Raw genomic sequence first — 9,148 nt, 5'->3', positions numbered from 1 at the left:
GGCAACCAGCAGTACTTTTCTATCATAACAAATCAGCAGCAGCCAGCAGCCACAGCCAAGTGAACAGAGTTATCCTGCCGCACCTTTCTTTGCATCTCTCGTTTATTCTCGATCCTCCTTAGAGCAAGTATTAAAGACCACTTAAGCAGGCCGTATGAGATGTCACATCACATTAATGCTGAGGTAGTGGAGAGAAGAGAGAAGAGAAAGAAGAAGCGGGCTACAAGATTGTAGCTAGCTGAAACACAGTTTCTAAGGAACTTTGTGAGGGGATGAAGTGAGCCATACATTAACGATGGAGCCTACATAAACTATAAAACAATATACGAGTTGGTTGTTAGGTGGGCTTTAAGTGATGTGACTAGTATAAGACCATCAACATATTTAGGCATCCTTTGGTTGGGCTTTCCAATCTGCTTTTGTTTTTGCTAAAGTCAAAAGCCAACCAAAGGAAGCCACGACAGTTTTTGTCCAAAGCCAGTTTTTGTCTAGTACAAATCCAAAAGTATCTCCCCTCTTACTTTTACTGACTTTTGGACATAATAATTATCCACTTACCACTGATTACATACATACCGATTTATTTTTCTCGTTCTATTCCCATTCTATTCCTCCCTCTTGCGACCCTCTGCTTCCCCGTTGGCGCTCCTCTGCCTCCCATTCGCGCCCCTCGCCTTTGCGGCCCTGCGCCTCCCCTCCGGCGCCCCTCCATCTCCTAGCCGAACGTCCCTTCCCGGGACTTCGGCGGGCCCTCCCCGCCTGCAGCCACCGCCTCGCTGCCTTGCGCAGTACCGTCGCCGGCTCACTCAATTCGCCATGGCCATCGACCGCCGTAGTAAGCCACGGTGCCACGAGCTTCGCTGAGACGACAAGCATCTCCCGACCAACGGCGGCGGTGCCCCTCCCCCTCCTCTCCTGGCCAGCGACGGCGACGCCCCTCTACGAGCTAGCGGTGGTGAGGCCGGGTAGGAGGTGGGGGGGGGGCAGTGGAGGTGGGGGGGGGGCAGTGGAGGAAGGAGGGGGCGTCAGTGAGAGAGGAACATTGTTGATTGGTGTAGCCCAAAAGTCAGCTGTTCCACTAAACATAGATCAATACTAGTATTCTTCCAGACACGCAACTTGGAGTCCTTTTTTATACTTAAAGTCAATTTTCTAAACACAGACGCACATTTATTTTTTTAGCAATGTTGCAGTTCCTAATTTTGAATGTTTTAGAGTTTCTTGGTAAACGTCACTGACTCACAGTAGTTCAAACTGCATAAGTTTGGTTTGTTTTGGATCTTTTTTTAGTCCTTGTGTTTGGAGCTAGGGGTGCAAATTGGTAACACTTAGGTGCACCTCCAAACCTTTTTAGTTCAAAGTTTTGTACTAATTTTTTAAAATGAGATATGATTTTGGAGAAGTAGTACAAATTTTAAACTAAATAAGATTGGAGGTGCACCTAAGGATTACTAATTGACACCCCTATTTGGAGCTCTAGGGACTAAAAAATTCTAAACTGGTGGGACTAAACTTTAGCAACTGTGATCCAAACAGGACCTTATGAGTAAGTTAAGCCCTGTTTAATTCTCAAACTTTTTCCTACAGTACCCGTCACATTGAATCTTTGAACACATGTATGGAGCATCAAATGCAGTTGAAGAAAACAACTAATTACACAGTTTAATTGATTCATACGAGATGAATTTTTAAGCCTAATTAGTCAATGATTGGACATTAATTGCCAAATAAAAACAAAATGTACTACTAAAACCCAAACTTTTCACAAACTAAACACCCCCTTACTCAAAGACCAACAGCAAGCTACTAGTATGGCTATTACCACGAACTTCTTTGGTCATGGACATGCCAATAAAGGTGCGGGGACAATTCACTTATATTTAACACTCCCCTCGCGTGCTCCATCAAGTTTTGTACAATTTAATGGCTCCCATATACGCATAGGTGTGCATGTAATCCTGCAGGTTTGCAGTTTGTGATTCAGAGCAATAAGTAGGCGGGGTTTTATTTTTTCTAAGGCACGGACAAATACTCCTAGTAATATAGTATGGTCAGCAGCAGCAGGGACATGCCTCATGTACAAAGCCAAACTGAAGCCAAACAACATGGCGGCGCCATCAGATTAGAGACGAATTTTGGTATGAGGCACAACCACCTGATGACCCTTGTCATAAGATGGTTCCCAGTCTCTGAGACTACGATTCCTATACTCTCTAGTAGTTTCTGTAACAACAATGCACTGGGAGAATAGCAGAAGAGGAACCATTTTATTGCTATGTAGTGAGATACCAATAATCATAATTCACAAAGCATATATGATACAGCAGCTCCTCTCGTTTTGCATCTACTTATGTTACCCTGGCAGAATCAAAACTTAAGAGAGAGAAAAAACAGAATATGAACCCTGTTGCAGACAGGCCATTAGATGGAAAATTTGGCAGGCCCCATTTCCATACTGAGGAAGCTTCGAGTTTCCTCTAAACTCCACCTTGAAAGTAAGAGCGGTGGCCTGAAAACAAAAGATTATGTTCAAACTTAAGGCTAAATGGATCCGAGGTACATGATTAAGTGGTTCTAAACATAGTCACAAAGTTCCTGGGTCAACCGGGTCGAGGAACGGGGTCGAGGGTCGTCACTTTATAAAATTATGGTACGAATGGGGTATACCTCTATGGAACGATAAATTATTATGTGGAACGCGACCCTGATTCATCGGGGTCGATATCTTCGGGTCCATGTGTCTTTATAAAAACAAAAACTATATATGTGCTACTAATGAAGAAATTAATCTGCCCAAGCATATAAGAAACGTATAAAAGAGTACATTTAGATCATGCTACACGTATTCAGCTCATTTTCTAACAAAAACCACACCAATCCACTGTCCTTAACCTCCTTATCCCAATTAAATCTGCAAACAATGGGGCTGCGACCCCTTTCAAACCAGGACGCGATCCAACCTTGAATGGGACACTGATCCTCTTCGACCCTGACCCTCGAATCGGAACGGCGTTCCCGGGTCGTGGGACGAGGCATCGACCCCGAATCCTGTGACTATGGTTCTAAATATACCTAATTGAACAAACATAAATTTTTTGTTGTCTTAAACAAAAGGTTCTTGGGAACAGGACATATGATACAGGTACAACATAAAATCTGTGCAAATGCACAAGGGTAATTTTCAAGGGATAATAACTCCTGCCTAAAATGATATTTGGTTTTTATAGTTTAGCAGGACTTTCCAAAAACTAGTTTCAAAAAGCATATTTCTGGTTTCTGTCATATTGTCCATAGTATTTTTTTTTGAGGGGGTCTATAAGACTATAACACATGGGTTTTGAGTTGTCAATCCATTATCCATGTCCATTCTATTTACATATGAGATGGAAAAAAAAATTATTCAAGAACTGACACATGCTATGTCATACGCTAGTGTGAGATTGAGTAGCAACATTTACTGCATCATCTTCCCACATAGTATGATATTATATAATTCATGATGTAATGGGAAATGCAGATTTCAAACCCACAGCTACAAAAGATTACATCATATTTTACTTATTATAATAGATCATGGGGAAAACACTTTGGACAATCATCGCTACCGAGCATATGCGGAAAGAAAGGTTGAAGATCATATCTACAACTGTAAGAATTGACATTCAGCTTACTTGACCGTGCAACTTATATCTTTAGAAAGCGTGACATGTGAAGCATCCACTCAACGAACTCATTTGACCATTCTTGCTGAGGTGTGGCACAGTTTTGACACTCCTGGACATATACTGATCATGATTGCCAGTTGATGTACTGCGTACCACCTGCGCTTTCCGAGGAACAGACCTGAGAGTGTTGAAAATCCTCTCCAGCGAGTATGGTCTTTTCTTTTCAAGTTTTATCTGAAGAATCACAAGTACGAGGGAATATCAGCCAAGAAACAAGAATGAAGTATGCAAAAATGGGAAACAAAGCTAAATCCGGAAAGAGAGAAACAAGCATACCACAAGCTTTTGTATGGCTGCTTCTGCGTTTGCTTTTTGCATATTCTCCCATGCAGTCATTTTTGCTTCCTCTCCCTCAATCCTTTAAACAAAGAAGTGCATCTATCAGCATTTGATAGAAGATGGAAAATGTATTACAGCTTCATTATCTTCTCAAATCCCTATGTTAGATGATTAACCATCCACCAAAGATACGAACTAGCCCCAAAATTTAGGGAACAGGTGATAGAGGCCATAAAGTTTAGCTGCACTGGCACGAAAGGTGTAAACCATTCCCCAATTCGAACTAGACCCAGATGTAATGGAATTACAAACAACTAAAAGAACTATGTACTGACACGATTCATATACCTATTTCTCCTAAAGATAATTCAGACACTGTTATATTAGTTAAGTGAGGACTTGCATTCATTCTTTTGATTGCATCAGTAAGTTATTTTAGAACGAATATTAACTGCAGTTCACAAAATTATTAAATTAAACACAATTAGTTATATGTAAGTAATAGGAAAAACCCAAGAGTTTGAAGATCACCCATAAAAAGGCAACGCAAACATGCAGTGTGAAAAGAACACAATTGAGGCAGGCTAGCATAGTAGCATATTATTCTGTGTTACCCGGACACCCGTGTCTTAATTTTTTTTGCCGAGTCGGATACCCCGCACCTGTGTCGGATTCCGACACCCGTGTCGGATTCCAAGTGTTATTTGCCGTGTCCCCAAAAATTCTAACGAATCGGACACCCGCACCCGAGTCGGATACCGACACCCGCACCCGTGTCCATGTAACACTGATATTATTTAATGGGAGAAAACTTCTTGCCTCTGAATACACAAACTAGCATATCACTATATTAGAAGAGATAATGAAAGAATATGTTGCAAATGAAGTAAATATCTAAGTAGTTAGTCAGATACTAAAATATAGTGCATAGAAATAATTGTATGCCTGGATCAAATGAAGTAAATATCTAAGTAGTTTATCTGAAAAGCCAAAAGCATAAACAGTAATACTGGTCCCTTACTTTGATATACACTTAGCAGCTTCCATTACTTCCCAGGCAGAAGATTTAGATTCCACCGTCTTTTTCTTCCATTCTATAATATTTGTTGCATTCTTGTCAGCACCTCGCGTGATATGTTTCTTGGACCACCTAGTCAGAGTCACCCGATCATCCACCTGCACATCCTTGATCTCAAGCTTCGAGAAACAACTCTCCAACTCTTTGACTTGTTGCACCGACAGCGAATGGGAGAATGAAGTCCTCATGCTGGGAGAAGATGACCTGCTTATATCAGGGCTTGTTTGTGTTGCCACATCCTTCCTCAGAATTGTAGGGGTACTGCTAGTGGCAGTGTCTTTTATGCTTTCAATTCGTTCATCTACACAACCAGAAAAAGGATATTTCAGAAGGACATTAGTACCCCTTGAGAAATTTGAGGATACTTTTGTAAGGAATAAGGTCGAATGCAATAGTGCATTCTGTTCTGCTGAATAACATTAGAACCAAGGTGGCCATCACCATTTGAATTTTTAGAAACATTTTTGTTTCGGCAAACCATAAATATATTAAATAAATTAATGTTTTATGACCTAAATTTTTCAATGGTACTCTAGCGATAATGGAAAACATGAAGAAAGAATGAAAATATATGGTGCTTAAGAGCATGAGACATGTACCCTGTACAGATTCATAGGAAGTAGGCAATGACTGATATGACTCGGTTGCACTACCAAATTGCTGAGAAACCCTGGTAGATCGCATAGCAGGATACGGACCATTCGTTTGACCGAACCTGGCTCCTCGCCCATTGCTGCTATCCTGACCCGATGCTGCACCCAGATCCCTTCCAGGGTCCATAATGCCACCACAAACATGCTCAGGTAGCAAAACTCCAGCCAAGTAAGGTGAGTTCACAGTGAGATTTCCAACTCTACCACTCTCAAGGAACAGAGCCGATGATGAAGAAGATGAGTATGGTCCACCAAATCTGCCAGCAGGCCCAAGAGGTCCACTTTTGGACTTCGGCCGCCAGAGTTGTGGGATTGACCTACCAAGTGCATTGCTGGGGTTCGGACTGAAGATCCACCGTTCTGCGTCCTCCCATTTTGATGGCAATGTCCTCCCACTGCTATAAGGTAGCACCGTGCTGCTTGCTGGATGCCTTCTATGACCGGTTGAAGGCGGGATCACTCTTTCGGAATTCGAACCCTTCTGATACCCAACAACTGTCGTTGCATGCCGATGGTAGCTCGGTGTCCCTGGACTAGACAACACGTCTGGCCTGTTATATGATGAATATGACACACCAAACCCCTTGTTGATCACCCCAACACCGTTGGCAAGGAACCCTGGAGAATGCGTCGAGGATTTGGCAACACCAGGGCTGCCAAAATCAACTGAGGCAGGTCGCTGTGCCCGATCCTTCCTACCTTGGAAAAGAACCGCCCCCAACCGATGCCGCTGGTCTTGGCATTCTATCAAACAAGTTATGAGCATAACTTATTAATACTCATGAACCGTCAATGGACCGTCACCAGGTTCAATAATATTACCTCTTGTAGGACGGAGGACAGCATTCTTGGCCTGCTCTTGGAGTCGTGCACGTACCCACCTATTGTCCTTGGCCCCCTGTAATGCCCCTTCATCCCCATCCTCTTGTGGTTCCGTGGAACCTGCAGAAGCTTCAGAAGGCAAAAAAGTCCATCAAACTTTAATGGCTGCAAAGTTGTGTGCTAACAAGCAAATAAGCAACAACAGTGTACAAGCAAGACAATGAAGCAGTGTAAGAGTACAACTGCACACCGAAACGAGCTGTTGACCACATCCTGCGTGCTCACCGTAGGAGGAGGAGGAAGTGAGCCTCTCGTCAGGCTCCGGAACCGTCCCCACTCGACCGCCCCGGCGCACGAACCTTGTTAGAGGCTGCACCAACAATTCTCTTAGATGAAGCAACACAGTCTATCCTAACAAGTTGCAGTTTGCAAAGAAGCGATCGATCGAGAGAAAGAGCGACGCAGTGGGATGGGAATTTGAGCATCCAAGGTTTAGGGCCCCATTTGTTTGTCCCAGTGGGGTACAATGTGTTTAGATGCCGTAAATGCAAAACGCAAAATTTTTGTAAATCGTTTGTATGATGTACTAAATGTAGTCGAAAAATAAATCGTATTATAAAAATGGACTGTAAATCGTGAGACGAATCTAATGAGCCTAATTAAGACGGGATTAGACACTAAATTGCTACAGTAATGCTACAGTAAACATGCTTTAATGATGGATCAATTAGTCTCATTAGATTTGTCTCGTAGTTTACAGACGAGATTTGTGATTAGTCTACATTTAATACTTCAAATATTGAAGATTCCCTAAAACACACAAAATACAAAGCTATCTAAACACACCCAAAGATCTCGTACTGTATCTTTTGCTTGCTTGCTACAGTCTATAGCTGGACAGTATCTTATCTAACCCTGTTCCTCCTTGTCTCTAGCATCGGCATCGGCATCTCTAGGTGTACGGCATGTGTCTCGTTGACTACCTAGATCAGTGTAGCGCCACTTGCATAAAAAAACAATTAGCACTAATCAGTACTTCAGTAGTCACCCAACATCGATCCCACCTCGGATACCATGTGTCAAGAACAGAGGGGGGGGGGGGCAAAAAAACACAGAGAAACGACCCACTTATGCTATCCGATCATGGCTGGTTCGTCATCTCTCTCAGGAAATGCTCAAGCAAACAGAAACAATCAGTCAGGCGCGCCGGCCGTCCCGCCGTTTGCATCAAAAGTTCGGCACTTCCACCATGGCAGTTGGCAGGCATAGTGCGTGGAGCAGCAGTGGCTATGGCTATGGCTACACAGACAACAGCAACGAACGCGAGGAAGGAAGCAAACCAAGCAACGCAGCAACGAGCGCAGGACGGAGAGGATGGCTGACTGACCGAGTCGCCGCCGGACGATCCGCGCGCGCTGCTCCCGCGGCTCGTCGAGCTCGCCGACGCCGAGCACCCGCTTGCCTGCCCCTCCCCCTCCTCCTCCTCCACGGCCTCGCGCCTCCCCCTCGCCGCCGCTCCCTCGCCTCCGCCTCCGCCGCCGCCGCCGCCATCACCAACCCGCATCTCCCCGCCCGGCCTCCCCACAGGGACCGCGTGAGCCGCAGCGCCGAGCGCGGAGGGAGAAAGCACGGCGCGGCGGGAGGCGCGCGCGGGTATTAAAAATGGCGGGTGCCGGGGCGGTGGCGTTTAATAGCAGAGGCGAGGTGGGAGGGAAATGAATCCGGATGTCACCCATCCCGCCCGCGGTGGCCACGCCGCCACGCCACGGGACACCACACCACCACCGGCAGAAGCCGCAGAGGGTGGGGCGTGGGGGTGAGGGATCTCGAGGCCGGCGCCAACGTGGTGGCCTGGGCGGCTAGTCCCCGTAATAACTGCGGTTTCACGCGGCGCTTACCTGGCCTACCGCCTACCGCAGTCACTGCGCCGCCGTACATTTTCCCCCGGCTTCGTCAGCGGTGAAAGCCTCCGAGCACCAGGCGGGCACTGGTGGGAGTCTCGGTCAGCTTGCGAGGTGGTAGGCCGTAGGCGGGCGGCTGACCTTGCTCGCCGGGGCGCACGGAGCCGGCGCCGGACGGTGGCTCACCGGTCACCGGCCAGCCAGCCACCAACCAGCCGTTGGCCGATTGCTGGTTCGCAGTTCTACGCTGTGCAGGTGGCGCGCGACGCCGGGTGGCAGGTGGGGATCGTCCGTTTCCGCTGCAGGCTTGACACCGCGGCGGGCGGCACCGGCACGGTGACCACCGGTGACAGGTGCCGACGGGGCTCGGGGATCTCGGCGCCTCCGCCGCCCGGATCGATCTGACACCGGTCTGGACCTTGTCGATCTGGTTGCTGGATCGATCACCTGTAAACCATCCGGCGCGAGGCTGATGGAAGGCGAAGTGAAAGTGAAAACGTAGGAGTTTTTTTTTTTTTCGACATTGCCAGAGCACTGCCCGTCATTTAAGAACTCAAATTAGATACCCACGCTGATCGCACGCTCAACGCAGATGGACTGCCGGGAAGTCCGAAGACGCGCCTACCAGGATGCACACACGCGCACACCCACCCACACACACGCACCCGGTACCCTCACTAGGGAAATACC

At 46.3% G+C, this 9,148-nt stretch overlaps 1 protein-coding gene across 3 annotated transcripts; it reads right to left on the bottom strand.

Annotated features, from left to right (window-relative positions):
- Nucleotides 1-2,248: 2,248 nt before the first annotated feature.
- On the bottom strand, nucleotides 2,249-8,283 carry LOC120678684. 3 transcript variants are annotated; one of them, XM_039959975.1, is made up of 9 exons: nucleotides 7,686-7,926; nucleotides 7,472-7,559; nucleotides 6,843-6,927; nucleotides 6,558-6,686; nucleotides 5,682-6,479; nucleotides 5,026-5,383; nucleotides 4,002-4,083; nucleotides 3,672-3,899; nucleotides 2,249-2,509 (listed from the first exon to the last, which is right to left on the bottom strand). In XM_039959975.1, the coding sequence occupies exons 2-8, from the start codon at nucleotides 7,505-7,507 to the stop codon at nucleotides 3,693-3,695; spliced, it is 1,695 nt and encodes a 564-aa protein (XP_039815909.1). In that variant the 5' UTR covers nucleotides 7,508-7,559; nucleotides 7,686-7,926; the 3' UTR covers nucleotides 2,249-2,509; nucleotides 3,672-3,692. The 3 variants fall into 3 exon arrangements, with proteins under 3 accessions (XP_039815909.1, XP_039815908.1, XP_039815910.1); XM_039959974.1 differs by lacking the exons at nucleotides 7,472-7,559; nucleotides 7,686-7,926 and adding an exon at nucleotides 7,945-8,283; XM_039959976.1 differs by lacking the exons at nucleotides 7,472-7,559; nucleotides 7,686-7,926 and having other exon boundaries at nucleotides 6,808-6,844.
- Nucleotides 8,284-9,148: the final 865 nt, after the last annotated feature.

The sequence above is a fragment of the Panicum virgatum genome, chromosome 6N (assembly GCF_016808335.1).
Source record: "Panicum virgatum strain AP13 chromosome 6N, P.virgatum_v5, whole genome shotgun sequence".
Classification (NCBI taxonomy): Eukaryota; Viridiplantae; Streptophyta; class Magnoliopsida; order Poales; family Poaceae; genus Panicum; species Panicum virgatum.
The sequence above is the reverse complement of the archived record's forward strand: the minus strand, read 5'-3'. Positions and strand labels throughout refer to the sequence as shown.

Bases quoted from the DNA above. Each gene is read 5' to 3' on its own strand.
- LOC120678684 (XM_039959974.1), bottom strand. From the start codon at position 8,121: ATGCGGGTTGGTGATGGCGGCGGCGGCGGCGGAGGCGGAGGCGAGGGA. The intron at 5,384-5,681 runs GTACATGTCTCA...CTGGTTGTGTAG, and splicing joins TTCCTATGAATCTGTACAGG to ATGAACGAATTGAAAGCATA. The intron at 4,084-5,025 runs GTAAGGGACCAG...CTTTGTTTAAAG, and splicing joins GCTGCTAAGTGTATATCAAA to GATTGAGGGAGAGGAAGCAA.